This window comes from Rhinatrema bivittatum, chromosome 11 (assembly GCF_901001135.1).
Source record: "Rhinatrema bivittatum chromosome 11, aRhiBiv1.1, whole genome shotgun sequence".
Taxonomy (NCBI): domain Eukaryota; kingdom Metazoa; phylum Chordata; class Amphibia; order Gymnophiona; family Rhinatrematidae; genus Rhinatrema; species Rhinatrema bivittatum.
This window is the reverse complement of record NC_042625.1, coordinates 49,441,314-49,459,490: the sequence shown is the minus strand read 5'-3', so window position 1 is coordinate 49,459,490 and position 18,177 is coordinate 49,441,314. Positions and strand designations below refer to the sequence as shown.

Here is an 18,177-nt window from a genome sequence, read left to right as displayed (position 1 = left end):
CCTGCTGTGATTGGTAGCTGTGGAGTAAGGAATGAGACGGGGCAGCTGCTCAGTCTTTCTCTCCTCCCCGGTAGTAACAATCTGTGCCTCTCACGCCTCAGAGGAGAGAATGAGGCACAGTGGGAAAAAGGAGAGGCGGCGGGCGGGAAGGAGTCCAGGAGATCAGAGGGTCTGGAGGAGGGGCAGAGAGCAGGAGCAAAGAGAATGAATGGTAAAATGGGGGTAAAAGAGGAACTAGATTCAGACCACGGCCAACACTGGGTCCTGACTTTTACGGTTCGTGGTACTGATATACATATATTAGGGGAAAAGCACAGGATTGCTTCTACGGGCAAGCCTTACAGCAAAGCACGTCAAGCAGCTCTGTCTGAATCATCAAGAAGGCTGCTCACCCCATAAAAATGTTAATAGCAGTAGTTTTGTCATAGGTTTGACAGTTGCTTGGTTTTGAATGTTAATATTACTATCCTTAACATAAGGCTTGGAGGTAACTATCATGAAACAGTAGTTACTACTCTTTAACATAACGCTTGGGGATAACTTGCACGAAAGGGCAGTTACTACCCTAAACAGAAACATGGGAGTAACCTGCACGGAGCAGCAATTACTACCCTAAACAGAAACATGGGGGTAACCTGCATGGAGCGGCAGTTACTACCCTAAACAGAAACATGGGGGTAACCTGCACGGAGCGGCAGTTACTACCCTTAACAGAAACATGGGGGTAACCTGCACGGAGCGGCAGTTACTACCCTTAACAGAAACATGGGGGTAACCTGCACGGAGCGGTGGTTACTACCCTTAACAGAAACATGGGGGTAACCTGCACGGAGCGGGAGTTACTACCCTTAACAGAGACATTGGAGTAACCTGCACGGAGCAGCAATTACTACCCTAAACAGAAACATGGGGGTAACCTGCATGGAGCGGCAGTTACTACCCTAAACAGAAACATAGGGGTAACCTGCACGGAGCGGCAGTTACTACCCTTAACAGAAACATGGGGGTAACCTGCACGGAGCGGCAGTTACTACCCTTAACAGAATCATGGGGGTAACCTGCACGGAGCGGCGTTTACTACCCTAAACAGAAACATGAGGGTAACCTGCACGGAGCGGCGGTTACTACCCTAAACAGAAACATGAGGGTAACCGGCGGTTACTGCCAGTTTATGGCCCTAAGGGGGTGAAGGAAGTTGGGGTCATTTCTCAAAAGTGACACCTAATGCTTGGATTCAGATCCCATGATTGCAGGGTTCCAGAAGGAGTCCTCTAATGCATGATCCCTGCCCAACATCATCACTTCCATGACCTGTCTAGGTGTATTTGTGGAGGGAAAAATCCCAGGGTACAAAAAAAAAAAGTTATTTCTCCCAACACTTTAATCTCTTTCCTCTTCAGCAAATAAGCATGAAGAAGGAACAAATGAAAAAGAATAGGAGGTGAGATGAAGCACTCCTAAGAGGAGAGGTGGCATCATGGTGATGACATCTATGCAGGGGACTGAATGCTGGATTTAGTCTCTACCGAAGGACCATAGAGCAACCTGTCCCATGATAGGGGAAAATGCTGCCTCTGGACGACATACCTCATTTATTACACGTTTCCTTTTCACTAACCTTCAGGTTAGTGAGAAGAAAAAGACTCTCTCCAGCCAACTACAGCATTTAGATATGATTTCCCTGTCAGTGAGAGTAGATAGTGCTAGTTAACATCTTCCTTGTGTCTTTTCACTTTCTTCTTGCCACTTCACGGGTAGCCTTGAATGGGTGGCTATTTTGTCTAGGTTCCTTGACGTCCTTTACAGCAGCTTGAGTGACTTTGCTTTGAGTGTTGGCTGGTACCATGCTAGGCTGTTTGAAGCCACAGATAGTCCAGGGGTTAAAAGTGGCAGCTTTGTGGGTGCTATACATAAGAACATAAGAAATTGCCATGCTGGGTCAGACCAAGGGTCCATCAAGCCCAGCATCCTGTTTCCAACAGAGGCCAAAACCAGGCCACAAGAACCTGGCAATTACCCAAACACTAAGAAGAACCCAAGCTACTGATGCAATTAATAGCAGTGGCTATTCCCTAAGTATAATTGATTAATAGCCATTAATGGACTTCTCCTCCAAGAACTTATCCAAACCTTTTTTGAACCCAGCTACACTAACTGCACTAACCACCTCCTCTGGCAACAAATTCCAGAGCTTTATTGTGCGTTGAGAGAAAAATAATTTTCTCCGATTAGTCTTAAATGTGTTACTTGCTAACTTCATGGAATGCCCCCTAGTCCTTCTATTATTTGAAAGTGTAAATAACCGAGTCACATCTACTCGTTCAAGACCTCTCATGATCTTAAAGACCTCTATCATATCCCCCCTCAGCCGTCTCTTCTCCAAGCTGAACAGCCCTAACCTCTTCAGCCTTTCCTCATAGGGGAGCTGTTCCATCCCCTTTATCATTTTGGTTGCCCTTCTCTGTACCTTCTCCATCGCAACTATATCTTTTTTGAGATGCGGCGACCAGAATTGTACACACTTCAAGGTGCGGTCTCACCATGGAGCAAATCAGAGGCATTATGACATTTCCTCTTCTATTAACCATTCCCTTCCTAATAATTCCTAACATTCTGTTTGCTTTTTTGACTGCTGCAGCACACTGAGCCGACGATTTTAAAGTATTATCCACTATGATGCCTAGATCTTTTTCCTGGGTGGTAGCTCCTAATATGGAACCCAACATTGTGTAACTACAGCAAGGGTTATTTTTCCCTATATGCAACACCTTGCACTTGCCCACATTAAATTTCATCTGCCATTTGGATGCCCAATCTTCCAGTCTTGCAAGGTCCTCCTGTAATGTATCACAGTCTGCTTGTGATTTAACTACTCTGAATAATTTTGTATACAGCATCATGGGGGTGACCTTTCTCACCATTCTGACCGCTCAATATCATCGTTGCTTTGCGATGGTCTCTCCTTTCAGATACATGTCCTGCTCTTCTGCTGGCTTTTCCCTTTCCTCATGCTGATGACTTTCGGCATTCTCCAGAGTCATACTGCCCCTATAATCCTGGGCATCAGCTACATTATTACCAACCTGACCATGCTCGGTATCCTGCTAGGCATTAACATTAAGTTATATATGATTGCAAAAATACCAGCGAGAAATCAGAACGTCATCTCTTCGACGGAGCATTGTTGTCTCGGGTAGCTTCCTCTGTTTCTGGTTGTATCTGGCAATGTGTCTGGGCAGTGATCAGTTGCTTTCAGTTTGTTCATGATGCCATCCTGCCCCGGATGGATGCTGCCATGACCCCCATCCTCTAGCTGCGGGGGAGCCTGGCAGTGATGGCAGCAGCCTGGGAGAATCTGAGAACCTGCCCTCGCTACAGAGCCCAGGCGAGGTAAAGAGCAATTCACAAATAAAACTGACCATGGATCAAAGTGTATTAATTCTCAGCAACCTGCATCCTGACCGTCTTATCTCTCTTCCTTTTCCTAATGACTCGTTATGCAAATCTTCCGTGACGCACGTTTAGTTAGAATAATAACCACCTCCGAAGTGGCTGCATGGAGACAGCTCCGTGGCTATGAGAGCACTACGGGCTTTTTGATTCATAGATGCTCATTCTTATTATTATTCGATGGTTCAAGGTTATAATTAGGCTTTTGCAAATGATGTATTATATCATACGGTAGTATATTAATATTTATTGCCATTACAATTATGTGTTTGAAATGGTGCTCCTCTGTTTTCTTTTACAAAGGAAAGTTTGTCCACCAAATAGAAAGCAAAACTGCTTAGTCGTGAAGATTGCTGTAGATAGTAAAGGCCGATTTGAATCATGCACTTCAGCATTTACTAACCCCAGCCGCTTGCACGCGTTTACTTCCGATTGCCTTATCCCCTGGATGCCTGCAGTTCTAGTCCCGGCTTTGTTTTGCCTATGAAGATGATGTCTACGATTTCTATCATTATAAAATATAATAATTCGATTCATAGTGGCCATGAGAATAATACATGGGTCCTTCGATATGGAGTTCAAATTGTTTGTTTGGTTTTTTTTCAGAAGGCTACAGAGGTCTGTTAAAAAGAAAGGTTATAATGGAATTAAGCGTGGAATTAATGGCGATTCTGTTACAATCGTATTACAAAAGGAAATCGGCTCAGAGGCCTGGAACACCTGACTCCTAAAACTTGGACTTATGACTCTTTAAGATGCTAGAAGATCGTCAAAATCCACAATACCCATTCTTCTTTCATGTTGATTTGTATTGGTTAAAAGAAGCACAAAACGAATAATACGAATTTATTATTAGTGTGGAAGATTCGATAAGTTGTTTTTATAGATTTAAGAATGTGCCAAGGGTTCACCCAAACAGAAACTCAACTAGACTTCTTTTATGAACAATGAAATATAGACGCGCTCTTGTTAGGCTTCTTAGAAATGTGAGGGAAACAAAATGGAAAAAAAAAATTTCTTAGAAATGTGAGGGAAACAAAATGGAAAAAAAAAATGGAAAAAAAAAAATGGAAAAAAAAAAATGGAAAAAAAAAAAGGGAAAAAAAATGGAAAAAAAAAAAAAAAACAAAATGGAAAAAAAAAAAAAAAGGGAAAAAACAAGCCCCAAACTGATCTCTGCAAACAGAAAGCTGCAGGCCATACTTAGCTGCACACTGAAGAAGTTCCAGCGAAAAGAATCATTAATCCCGATTTCTCTGTCCTACTTAAATCATTGATCCTTCTGCAAATAAACCTAGGGTTCTTAGCTGTATCTGTAGGAGTCCAGCTCACAGATTATTTTCTCGGTCTACGGCTTAGAAATGGTTTACAGACAGACAGTAAGCACACGGTGAGCTGTCTTTAGCAGCTGCAGTGACACAAGGAGAGAGTCAGTTTAAGAAGGAACTCATCCTTAGTTTTCTAAGCCAGTTTCACCGAACACTAACTCTCGTACTGGAAAGATTCAGGCACAACGCCTGAAAAATGATGGAGACGGTCTCCTTTGGCCTGTGACGTGCTGGGTTTTTCTGCCTTTTCTTGGGACCCAGTAGGTGATCCACAGGCACATTTATTTATTTATTTAGGCACATCCTGGGAAAGGCTGATTCCTGCCTTTTCCATGGCCTGAGGAGAGGACCTCCACTGGCCAGACTAACGCTGAGTAGGTTGATCGCCCTAACAGGACCGCAAAGACCTTTAATTATAAACGGCTTTGTTATTATTTAACTTAACAATAGACATCGCCCTCATTCAGTTCTGCACAGCAGAAGTCGCAGTGCAAGGGCGTCCTTCCTATAAGTATCATGGACAGCAATCCTACCCTGGAATGTTTACCGGGCTTTGAAAGAAACGGAAGCTCCCGGTATTCCCACACCGTGAAAGGAAGCCTGATTCTCTGACGTGTGAGGCAAATAGTGCGATTATGACGTCTCTGATGCGGCCACAGCTACAGACTGAATGTTGTCATCCTAAATCATTCCCAGAAAATCATGAGACTGTTATAATGTAGGAAAGAGGGGGTCTCCGGGTAGTTTTCATTCGTCATCTTTTTATTGCGGCATTGATGGCTTAACTATTCCGCAGAAAAAGCAGAATAGGCTGAAGCCATGGAGTTTGCTCCCCAGAGCTCGGAGCCAAATGTGTGTAGATCACATCCCAATTCTGGTGAGTTTCTCCAGCAGCTTTCTCCAGGAAGGATGTGGGAGTGTGTGTGGGGGGGAGATAAATTTGAAGGCCCAGGCATGAGGAGAGATTCTGCTGCTATTTTATGGTTTATCTCCCATTTTTGTCGATATCATTTCAGAAAGGGTGCAACTCGAGGAGACCGAGGACTAGAACCCGAAGGAAGGAGGCGCTGTCCCTTCAGCACCACATGGGCACCAAAGCGTTGAGCAACAATAAGAACAACAGACAGGGCACAGCCTCTGAAGGCCAGAACAATCCTTGGATCCAGAAGCAAGAAGCGAACAAGCTGAGCCACAAAGTTCCGACAAAAAATGCAACAAAAAGGTGTAAAACAGCAAAGAGAGATTTCGGAACTACACAAACGGGCCCTGGAGCAACACCAGTGGGACGTGGAACATCATCAGTATCAGTGGACACCGGAGGAACTTAACATGGACGACACAGGTACAGCCCATTAGCTCCTCCTCCTCTGCATTTCTCTATGATTAGTGTCGTTTTATTTAACGAAAAATACTTCCTATTTCATGTGGGAAGATTTGGTATTAGCTGATTTTGTTTCTTATATTAACTGTGACATATTATGTGATAAAGAATTTTGGATTGTTAATTATATTTTTTAGAGTGTGTTTAGTTAATTTTTGTTATGTTCTAATGTTGTGTGTTTTTAGAAATTGTGCTTGATTTTTTGTTTGTTTGGTTTTTTTTGTACACCACTTCATGCGTCCCTTTGTTGGGTCTGGGATGTGGTTTATAAGTTATTTTAAATAAATAATCTCTATTTTCCAGTCTTCACTTCATTATTATTCAGGGTTAGAAAAAGTGCTAAGGAAAAATGAACATTTTATGACTGACCACTCACTCTAAGAAATGTCTTGTTTATAATAATGGTATGAATAACTGAAAGGGAGAGTCCAAAACCTATTTTAGAGCTAAACTTGATTTTAAAAAATCCTTCCTAAGTAGTATTTCAAATTGATAATCGTAGATGTTGCACATTTTTAAGTAGAGCTGTTGAATCACAATAGAACAAATTACTGCAGAACATTATTTACCTCACCAAAGCTATTTTCTCCCTGAATTGTTATGGGCCAGCATAAAACAAACAATATTGCATCAGCTACCTGACAGTTTTATCCTATTTTGGCAGCTTGCTGTTGCTGTTTTATTAATATAGTTGAAATTAAAGTATAATCTCAGATGTCTATGAGAATATTTAATCATAAATATCTAGAAAAATAAATCATGATAGTTCTTTAATTGTAAATTCCTTTTTTTTTTTGCCAATGGAATAACCATGGCCTTCACCTTAAGGTTCCATGTGAATGTTCCTTTTTCATTGTGTTTTGCAGAGTTCCCAATCAGCAAGACTGGGAAAGGACTTTCCCCAACTATGGACACTAAGGATTCTGCAAATGTACCAAGATCTTCTCATATTGACAGCACCCAGAGTGCAAGTGACTCATCCAGTTTCTTTGCAGATATATCTGCTATTAACAAATCTAGGGCTAAAAGCAGGACAGAGGAAGAGAAAAAAAAATTCATTTCTGCCATTACCAGTCAGCTACCATCTCTCCTTCAACAACTGGTTTCCGCTGATATGTCCAAAACATCAGCTGATGCTCATCTCTCTAAATTCATGAAGTTCCTAAAAGAAAAAAAGGTATCAGATTCCCTCCAGGATGTGGCAGAGACAGCAATTAGCAAATTATTAGAGTCAGGAGGAAAGGAGAAGATATCGCTGAAAGAAGACTTTGGCCCTCATCTCAGACAGGTATTTTCTACCTTTCTGTCTTAGTTTAGTTTATTTCTTGATTGTCTGCAAAATCCCAAAATGATCAATGCCATTTACATGAAAAATGCAATAAATGTAATTTACAAAAGCAGAGAATACAACATAAAATATCAAAAGCAAAATATAATATCATAAAACACATTTTCAAAATAAAATAATATCCCTATGCAACAATAACATTCTAGTTAAAAGCCTAAAAACAAGAGACAATAAAATCAAGTTCACTTTTTAACTAAGCTGGCAGTCATTTTGCCTTCCTTCCACCTTTCTTAATGTGTGGAATACATCTGGACTGTGCTTCTAAGATGATATTTTTAAACAATGTCCATGCCTGTGTACATTCAACCTTTGTAGCTGCACCTTTCAGTTTTTTCTATCTTCCTCATTTTATCAAAGTCTCCTTTTTGAAAGTTAATGCTAGAGCTATAGATTTACTTATTGTCCCCCTACCAGTCATTAATTCATCTCTGATCATATTTTGATCAATTTTGCCAAGTGGCCCCCACCATCATTACCTCTCTTACCAAATCCTGCATTCCACTAAGAATTAGATCTAGAATAGCTCCCTCACTTGTTGGTTCCTGAACCAATTGTTCCATAAAGCTGTCATTTATTCCATCCAGGAACTTTACCTCTCTATTATGTCCTGAGGTTACATTTACCCAGTCAATATTGGGCTGATTGAAATCTTCCATTATTACTGCACTGTACGTAGCTGGGAGGCAGCTTGGAAAGAAGTGGAGATGGAGCAAGTAATCCAGGTCCTTTCTACAGGGCAGCAGCAACTGCAGAGCGCCCTTTTGAAATGGTGGGCATAGATCTTGTGTGCCCACTAGAGAAATCTGTTGCACCTGAAGTGGACCTTGGGCCAAGGTGGGGTTGATGCTACTCATAGGAGGGATCCTACAGGTCCCCACCATCAGCAGGTGGAGTGGGCTGATGGACGGAGGCCGGCTGGTGCTTCACCAATACCAGCCCTCATTCCCTGCAAGTTGAGCCTTTGGGTACCTGGGCCGGCTGGGCTTATGTGATGTCGTTGATGGCAGAATAAAGAGGTCAGCCCAGAGGCAGCAACAATGGAATAGAGAAGTCTGTACTGGATGAGGCGGAGACCCGGGCACCAATAGAATCAAAGTCAGACAGGGGGCGCCCGAGCAAGAACAGGCCGAAGCCTGAATAGGCCAAGTCCAGGATGTAGACTGAAGAGGTGTTGTAGAGCAAGGTTGAGTCAGGGCCGGTAGCAATCAAGAAGTGGTGGCAAGACAAGGCTGAGGTCTGGACGAAGAGAGAGTTGGTAGCGTAGTCAGGCAATGCAGATGTCCGGGCTTGGAGAGAGTCAATAGCGTAGTCAGGCAATGCAGAGGTCCGGGCTTGGAGAGAGCCAATAGCATAATCAGGCAATGCAGAGGTCTGGGCTTGGAGAGAATCAATAATGTAGTCAGGCAATGCAGAGGTCCAGGCTTGGAGAGAGTCAGTAGCATAGTCAGGCAATGCAAAGGTCCAGGCTTGGAGAGAGTCAATGGCGTAGTCAGGCGATGCAGAGGTCGTGTCCAAGAAAGCAATCTGATGAAAGGTTAGGAATCAGGAATGCAGGAACGAAGAAGAGCAGGAACAGGAACTTGCGAGGATCAGGAAACACGAACGCAGGAGAATCACCAGGAGGCAACGAGTACACAACCAGCTTGGAGACCTGATGCAAAGGCAACTAACGAAGGCTGGGCCCGGCCTTATATACTGGGCCCCATGACATCACTGAGAAAGGGCCAGCAGCCTTAGCGTGCTGCGGGCCCTTTAAATAACTTAGAAAGGCGCATGCGCATGCCTAGGGAGCCAGGCCTGCAGAGGGAGTAGCAGCGGCGTCTCTGCCATGCCGTGAGGCTGCCAGCAGCAGGCAGGGCCACCGCAAGGAGGGCAGCGCTGGAGGTGCTCCCTCCACGTCGTGAAGGGACCGGAGCCTGTCCCTGAGAAGGCGGCGAAGGGTAAGGAAGGCCGGTCACAGGTACCGTGGCTGGCCGACGCAACAAAATGTACTTGAGGAAATAAGTATATCTTAGTCATTCTGGACTATGCCACAAGATATCTGGAGGCAGTACCACTATGGAATATGAAGACCCCCAATAGTGGCAACCATCTTAATGGAGGTTTTTTCATGACTTGGGCTGCCCAAAGAGATCCTGAAGGATCAGAGAACCCCATTCATCTCCAAGGTAATGAAACAACTCTGCACCTTGCTCAAGGTAAAAACTCTGCATACCTTGATGTATCACCCACAGACCAATGAACTGGCCCAGTGCTTCAATCAAATGCTCAAACAAAAGTTGCAGAAATTTGTGGGTGAAGATGGCAAGAACTGAGACACATTGATACCTTACATGCTGTACACGATTCGTGAAGTATCACAAAGCTCAATAGGATTTTTCCCTTTTGAGTTACTGTATGGGAGGAGACCAAGAGGAACCTTGGACATAGCTTGCAAGACTTGGGAACTGTAGGCAGAACCTCATGGACTATATTCTCTGAGTTCAGGATTACCTAAAAATGGATGGGGAGGTGGCCCACCTATGTCTAGGAAAGGCTCAGGGTTCCCAAGCCTGAGCTTACAATCATCTCATGGTTCAAAGAGTATTCCAGGGGGGGAACTGCATCCTTGTCCTCCTCCCATCATTGGAAAGCAAGCTGTTAGCCTGGTGGCAAGGACTCTGTGAAGTTTTGGAGAAAACTGGGCCTGTGGATTACAATATAGCCCAGCCAGATAAACAAAAGAAAACTCAAATCTACCATGTAAACCTCTGAAGAAGCAGGTTGTACAGGAGTGCGGAGTAGTACAAGAAGGAGAGTTTATTCCAGAGGTAGGACCTGAAGTAGACCAAGTCCAGGTTCCTTTCAGAGAGCATCTGTCCACTACACAGACAGCTGACTTAAAGAGGCTGGGACAGCAAAAACCAGGAGATCTTTTCGAACTTGCCTGGGCATATCCACCTGGTGCAGCAAGACATCATTACCCCTCCTAGAGTTGTGGTATGGCAATGACCCCATCAGATTCCTGAGGCCAGATTCCATGTCATTGAGACCAAAGTGAAGGAGATGCTCCAGCTTAGGGTAATAGAGGAGTCTAACAGTAATTGGTCCTCACCCATAGTATTAGTGCTGAAGCCAAATGGGAGCATAAGGTTCTGCATTGACTTTAAAAAGGTCAATGAGTTCTCAAAACTCAATACATGCCCTATGCCATGAATGGATGAACTGGACCTTACAAAAGGCTATGGGCAGGTACCTCTCATGCTAGTTGCAAAGGAGCATCCTTGACACCAGGGGAAACTTTTCCAGTTTACCATCCTCCTGTTTAGAATACATGGTGCCCCCGTAATGTTTCAATGCTTGGTTGACTACCTGCTCCGCCCACATCAAGGCTACACAGCCTACTTGGATGACATTGTGGTGTACAACCCAGTCTGGAACACACATCAAACCCAAGTCCAGGACATGCTAACCAGTCTGAAGTGCTTGCTGGGAGTGCAAGATGTCCAGTATCTTGGCTACACCCCGAGGGAGGGCAAGGTTCATCCACAGACTTGGAAAGGTCCATCCACAGACTTGGAAGTTCGAGGTGATCACACTGGTGCCAGTCCTGCAATCAAAAGCAAAAGAGATAGCGTTCCTAAGCCTTATCGGGTATTACAGAATGTTTATCCCCCAATTACTCAGAGAAGGCAGAGCCTGTCACAAGGCTGTTGTTAAAGAAAGCACCAGAGAAGGTCCAGTGAAAGTCAAGCAAAGCAGAAAATAGCTTTACAGGCTCTGAAAGAGGCGATATGCTCCATATCAGTCCTGTATATTTATACACAGGGTAATCAATATACAACTCTCTATAATCTTGTCATGAATTCACACAGGTTTACATGTGTGATATTTTTGAATAAATTTTGTATGTTTTATATATACAGTTTGGCTCTCTTATATTTGTGTGAATCCATATCAGTCCTGGCCAGATTAGACTTCACTGAACCCTTCACGGTGCAGACTGATGTCTCAGACGTAGGCTTGGGAGTAGTCTTACTTCAGAAGAAGGATGGCCAAGAACATCCTGGGTCTTAAATTAGCCAGAAGCTGATGCGCCATGAAAAGCATTACTCAACAGTTGAGAAGGACATCTTGGCAGTCAAGTGGGCCTTAGAGGCCTTGTGCTATTACATGCTGGGATGGCAGTTCACCCTTGTAATGGACCACCAACCACTCCTATGGATGAATAGAAACAAGGAGTCCATTGTGAGAGTGATGAGATGATTCCTGGCTTTACAGCCTTTCAATTATAAGATCCAACATAGGTCAGGCAGGGAAAACACCAATGCTGAATTCCTGTCTAGAGAGGTATCCCTAGTACAGGCAGGCACTCATCCCAACAAGAATGAGCTGAGGGGGAGGGTAGGTGTGAGAGTATACAGAAAACTCCCTCAGACTACCTTAAAGTAGCAGGCACAACTGGCTTGCCTGGTCCTTCTTAAAATACAAATCCCCTAGGGAATCCTGGGTGAAGGGAGGAGCCCCTCACCAGAGTTTAAGAACTCAGGTCATGGAAGGTTTAGAGAGGACCCAGGGAGCAGGCAAAGACCCACTGATACTAAGATCTGTTATGTTTGAGTAATGCACATCTACCTGAAGTAAGGTGAGCTGTATCTTTTGTTGATTTTGCTTTATTCTTCATTCTCCACTGTAAATATATTGCACAGCCAGAGTCTGCCTCCTTATTCTTTCTGGCTGTTTCCAAGCTACTATCACCAATTTGCCACAGGCGCACACACATTAAAGAATATACCTCACTATTTCACCTCTCCCCCAAACTTTTTAAATCCTAAAATTTCCCAAAGCAATACTCACCGATCCTCTTCAGTCACCAGCAAGATAATCTTCTCCTCTTAATGTACCACAGGAGACACTAGAAAAGAATTTACCTAGCTCCCTGGTCTTTTTTTATGCATACACACACACTAAAATACATTAATTACTTTTTCTGGCTTTTAGTCAAGGCACATATACTTGAAGTTAGTTTAACCCATGATTTCACCTCTCCCAAACTTAAGTCCCAGTAGTACCCAGCTAGCAATTCTTACCAATCCTTTTCAGCCGCTAGCAAAATTTTCCTCTCCTCTCAATACTCCCTTCATTGGACTAACAATACATTTCTTGATTAGCTTTCTGAAATAGACACTCCCTTCCTCAGGTCCAAACTGAATAAGCAGGTCAGAGCAAGAGATGAAATTGCTAGAAAACAATGAATATAATGGTGGTGTGAAGAGAGGGTTGATGTTTTAGAGTGATCAGAAGGCGACAGAGCAGCAGTAGGATTATTTCTGGTAGTGACTTCAAAATAACAAGTCTACGAGTCCTTTTTTTGTCACTTCTGAAGTGTCTGATCATTTTTAACTCCAAACGTTTTATGTTTCTGGAATATTCTGAATTTACTTTTTAGTATCCTGATAATAAGGTCATTAATGCAGTAGCAGGGCTGGCCCTAGAGGGATGTGAGATCCAGGGGGCACACATGCCCATGGACGTCAACCTCTGTGGGTTGTCCATTATCCATTACCCCATTCCCGCCCCTCAAGATTTGAAGAGCAGACTGGGTTGTGGCCATGAAGAACAATCCATCGGGAGAAGGAGAGGGGGCGAGGCAGCAGCGTCGAACATGGTGTACAGGTCCTGCTGCATCAGCTCCATCTCACTGGCTCTCCTGACTCAAAAGTTGCTGCAGGGCGCGCTAAATCCTGGGGTCCAGGGAAATCACTCCAGGGTCTCTTTCTCCCCATCTCCACAAGGATGGTCCTGTGCAGTGCTTTGGGGCAGAAACATTTTCCACAGGGGAGGGGTTGCCTTGCTCCTCTGGCCAGAATAAGCTTACAAAGACACAAAATTACACATTTCAAAGAGCAAGCCAACACCTCTATGGAGGGAACTATTTTCCATACCAAACTTTATAATCAATTTCTGCCCTTCCACTTTCCTCTTTACAATACCATTGTCATGTATTTTATGGTATTTTTTTGGCTCTGACCAAATGTATTAAGTTAGTCTAATAACAAGATATGTCTCTGATATGGTTTGTTAGCCTACTGGTAAGCAATTTAGTACTTGAATATTGTAAACATAATTGTTAATGCACTCATTGTAAAGGCCTGTTTCCTATGCACATTTATCATTTTAATTGTGTCATTCACATAGTGTTTCTTTGTGCATATTTTTATTAAAATTAATATTTTTGGTTGACATGCAGTTCTGTGCCTTCAAGCGAACTAACAGGGCCACCCCGCTACTTTATATACATTAGTCTGTCGCGTGAGCATAGTGAGAAGCACAGGGTCTCACACATATTACATTCACAGTGGCTTACAGCGGATTCCTTTCCCATGTATATCCTGGGATAGGGAAACTGGAAACATTATCCCAGATATAAGTTAAGTGCATGACGCTGACCTCACTGTGGGTAAGTGGGGGCCTGTTCCATTGTCGCTTCCCTCTCCCCCTTTCCTACCTTTATGCTGTGGGGTAGGGGGAGGGGGGAGAGAGAACGTCATCTCCTTCCAGCATGCCAGCGCAGACTCTGAACATTGGGGGTGACATCGTCAACCTGTGATGATCAGAGAAGTAAAAGGGGGTGGGGTGGATTTGCTTGGATGCCAAGCCTGGCAGTCAATGCATCCCCCCCACCTCTGGCGCCCCATGGGATTGAGAAGGGGATTCGTCCTCCCACCATGTTCCTCTTCGAGGTAGGGGGGAGAGGGGGGGCATCACAGCTTACCTGGGGGCACTGGTGGTGGGCAGATATCCTTCCTCCACTCCTCCTCTTACTGCTGGGGCATGTAGTTATTTTGTATTTCTTAGGCTTCAGCCCATGTTTCAAGTTCACATACAGTTTTGTTCTTATAGCATGTAGAATTCTTTTTTTCTTTGCCTTATTTATTGTATATTGAAGGTGGGCGGGGGTACCCAAGCTTATAGTGGGGAGCTTACCAGGAAGAAGCTGGCAGCAAGACTGTTTTTTTTTTTTAAGTGATTCTCCCTGAGGGTAAGGAGAACCAGTTCTGCTGTTAAATAGCAGTTCTGGGTCCTAGCTGGATACAGTAGGTGCCATTATCTTTATTGAGAAGGAGTAATAATCATCCGACCGTGAAAGAAACCAAGCATATAGCAGATAACAGGAAAGAGTTGGTACAGCTGGGGGCACGACAGGGAATAGGTGAGAGCGGGTTGTTTTGCCTTCCACTAGACTCTCCTGCCCCAGGATAGGAAATGCCACCAGGAAGAGGACTGAACTAGATAGCCCAGAGTCTTTTCAGTCACTATTTGCTATGAGTTGGATGCCCAACGAAGGTCGCACTAAGGTGTAAAATTGTTTCTGGAGTGTTCAGCACATTGCAGTATATTCTCGGGAGACGGGGGAGTCTCATCCCTCTGCATTTCTGTATTCATTTGGATCTGTTTTGTTACAGATACTAGCATCGCATCCAGCTGGGCAGCTCACTTCCCCGATAGGCGTCAATGGTAAGCCAAAGACACCAGAAGTATCAGATCTAACGTCTTCTACAGGACAAGAATTATGTGATCAGCGTTTCCGTGAATTCTTGGATTTCCTGGAAGAGAAAAAGATATTTGTGGCCCTTCAGAAAGTGGTGGATGAGGCAGTTCACCGCTTGATTACAGCTATGAAAGAGGTAGAGGAGGCTCCACCCTGACCACATCCAGTGAACCTGACTCTGGGATGGGGCAATGCAGAGAGGCAAGCAGTAACCAAAAGGCAAATGTGATTCAGTTGGGTCCTTTTCTTAGAGAACCTGAAACTACTCCACATCCTATGCTGTACTGCCAGAAATGTAACTCCAAGGTGAGGAAAGCACCTTCTTCATCCAGAATCTAGCATGTGCTGCCAGCAGGAAATAGAGAAAGTCACTACTAGTACCCCTGAAATAGCAACCAGGTCCTCCAACTAATCTGGGGGCCCTCTGAGCCTTTGATCAGTAAAGGGAAACTTGATCAGAATTGCGCTGAGTTCATTTTCTCCCGCACCCATTCCATTTTCTCCAACCTGTTGTATGCCGATGTGTGCTGAGAAGTGGAAGAAGGCTGTGTAGTAGTAGGGCCCTCCCAAATTGGTACCCATTGATTTATCATTGATAAGTGGATTGGAAAGCAATAAACCCTGATCCATGTGGGGTAACATTGTTTACAAACACCATAAAAAAACAAAACACAGATAATACAATATAAACTGATTCAGAAATATTGCTGCTTTAGAAAAACACAGTTTAGTTAACAGAGAGGATGAAGAGGGGAGAAGGTGAAGCTAACTGATGTGGATGAGGAGAAAGTCCTGTAGATGGTCAAGTTTGTATGGCTGACAAATGAGAGTAGTGCAGCTTATCTTCCCTCATCTATTGTGGGGTCGGAAGCAAAGAATGAGGATTTAATTTGGGATTTCTCTTCCACATGTCCTGGCTTGACAGTCACTTCAAAAGAGGATTACACTATAATTAAATCAAGCATATGACATTAAAATAATTACATACATTGCATGTAGGTTTATAGTGTGGTAGGTAGTCAAACTGGTTAGCATAAGTGTGGTTATTATTTTGATCATTATGGTTCACATAATTCATTGTTATTTAGTCTCTGGGTATCACAGAAGTCTTTTCTTATTTATTAGATGTAAGGTTCAGATATTACTTTGATTTGTATAGATTTAGATCTTCAACTCTAGTTGTCAGAAGCTTCAGACTTTACACTAGCTGTCCTGGCTTTCAGCTGTGTAAGTCTGCTGGCTGTAGAGTCATGTTCTTAATTGCCCTCAAAGGTTCATGCAGTCATTAATGGTTTGCAAATAGAAGGGCCAGTGAGTTCAATAGGTCTGGTGCTGCCCTTCTGAATGCTCTAGCTCTTGATTTTTTTCAATCATCATGTCTTAATGGACAGGATGACCAGTTGCTTATTTGGCTTGACTGCAGATTTTTCAGTGTGGCATTCTTATACTTTTTTGCTCAGATATATAGGGCCAATGTTCTTCAGTTCCTTGAATGTGAGGGAGAGGATTTTAAATATGATATGAAGGGAAATTTGTAGCCAGTTTAGGGCAATTAAGATGAGGGATGCTGTTTTCCACTTCCTGTTACCTTTGATTGTTATGGCAGCACTGTTTTGGAGTATTTGTAATTTATGGATTATCTTTTTTTTTAAAGTACACCTATGTAGATGGCATTGCAGTAATCCAGTTTGACTGTTTTTAAGTTAGATGGTTGCTTTATCATTGTTCCACTTATGCATCAAACCACATTTGGAATATAGGATTCAGATTTGGCCACCCAACCTCAACAAGGATCTCCAGATGTTAAAAAAAATATGCCAAAAAAGAGTATTTACATTAATAAAGGGGATACAGATAATTTATTTTACCAAAGGAGCAAGAAACAAAATAAGGGTGCATCCTCTTTGATTAAGAAGTAATATATTTCACCACTTTCAAAGGAAAGGATTTGTAATTGAAAGAATGGGGAACTTATGGAACATTTTTGCAGTTGGTGTGGTTATCACTAAATACAATCACTTTCTTTAGGTTTAGAAAAGATTTCTTGTTATTGCTGCAGAATAGTCTACAGCTGCAGAATGTACTTTTGCTATCCTCTGGGTCAGGGGTTCTCAGCGCAGTCCTCAGGACCCACCTAGCCAGCCAGATTTTCAGTCTAATTTACTCTATAATTGATTTAGTATTTAGTGATAACCACACCAACTGCAAAAATGCTCCATAAGTTCACCATTCTTTCAATTACAAATCCTTTTCTTTTGAAAGTGGTGAAATATATTACTTCTTAATCAAAGAGGATGCACCCTTATTTTGTTTCTTGCTCCCTTGGTAAAAAAATATCTGTATCCCCTTTATTAATGTAAATACTCTTTTTTTGGCATCACGTGACCCCCTTGCAGTTTATTTTAATGAGCTGCTTGAACGTTGCAAAGCTTTAAACATTCAGCAGAAAACCTCAAGTCACAAAGAAGAGCTGCTGCTGGTTTATTCTTTGCATGGAAATCTCTATGAATATATCCTCCTTCCCACCTCCCGTATTCTGATTTGTGACTGCCATAGGAGTGTCACTAACATCCCTGGAGATAGGTATGCAACTAGGAGCCCAAATTTATATTCCTACTAATTGTTCCAGGTTAGGGATTTAACAGAATTATATATACTTAACACTTAGTAGTGTTGCCAAAAGGACTTGATTTCTGTGTATGGGAGAAAGACTGAATACGATAGATTTGCAAACAATGAAGAACCACTGCTCTGGATTACCTGCAGAGGGAGCTGTTGGACTTCATGGACTGCTGGGCTTCTTTCAGCTCTCTTGCTATAGAAGCATATAATGATGTCATGTGTTGTTGTGAATGGACGCCAGTTCTTCCTCTGCTTAAGAACATGAGACCTTGAAGTTTGCAGGAACTGCGTTCTGTTCATTTCCTCCATTCCCCTCTTCTTATTAAGACTTCTCGTATTCACTCTTTCTCCCATACACAGAAATCAAGTCCTTTTGGCAACACTGCTAAGTGTTAAATATATATAATTCTGTTAAATCCCTAAACTGGAACAATTAGTAGGAATATAAATTTGGGCTCCTAGTTGCACACCTATCTCCGGGGATGTTAGTGACACTCCTATGGCAGTCACAAATCAG

At 43.1% G+C, this 18,177-nt stretch overlaps 1 protein-coding gene across 1 annotated transcript; it reads left to right on the top strand.

Moving 5' to 3' along the window:
- The first annotated feature begins 5,461 nt into the window (after window positions 1–5,461).
- On the top strand, window positions 5,462–15,493 carry LOC115073233. Its single transcript, XM_029571502.1, has 4 exons — window positions 5,462–5,655; window positions 5,795–6,120; window positions 7,026–7,447; window positions 14,953–15,493. The coding sequence occupies exons 2-4, from the start codon at window positions 5,988–5,990 to the stop codon at window positions 15,193–15,195; spliced, it is 798 nt and encodes a 265-aa protein (XP_029427362.1). The 5' UTR covers window positions 5,462–5,655; window positions 5,795–5,987; the 3' UTR covers window positions 15,196–15,493.
- The last annotated feature ends 2,684 nt before the right edge of the window (window positions 15,494–18,177 follow it).

What these genes read in the sequence shown, in the direction of transcription:
- LOC115073233 (XM_029571502.1), top strand. Translation starts at nt 5,988, where the DNA reads ATGCAACAAAAAGGTGTAAAACAGCAAAGAGAGATTTCGGAACTACAC. An exon ending in ACTTAACATGGACGACACAG is followed by an intron (nt 6,121 to 7,025) that starts GTACAGCCCATT and finishes TGTGTTTTGCAG; the next exon opens with AGTTCCCAATCAGCAAGACT. An exon ending in TTGGCCCTCATCTCAGACAG is followed by an intron (nt 7,448 to 14,952) that starts GTATTTTCTACC and finishes GTTTTGTTACAG; the next exon opens with ATACTAGCATCGCATCCAGC.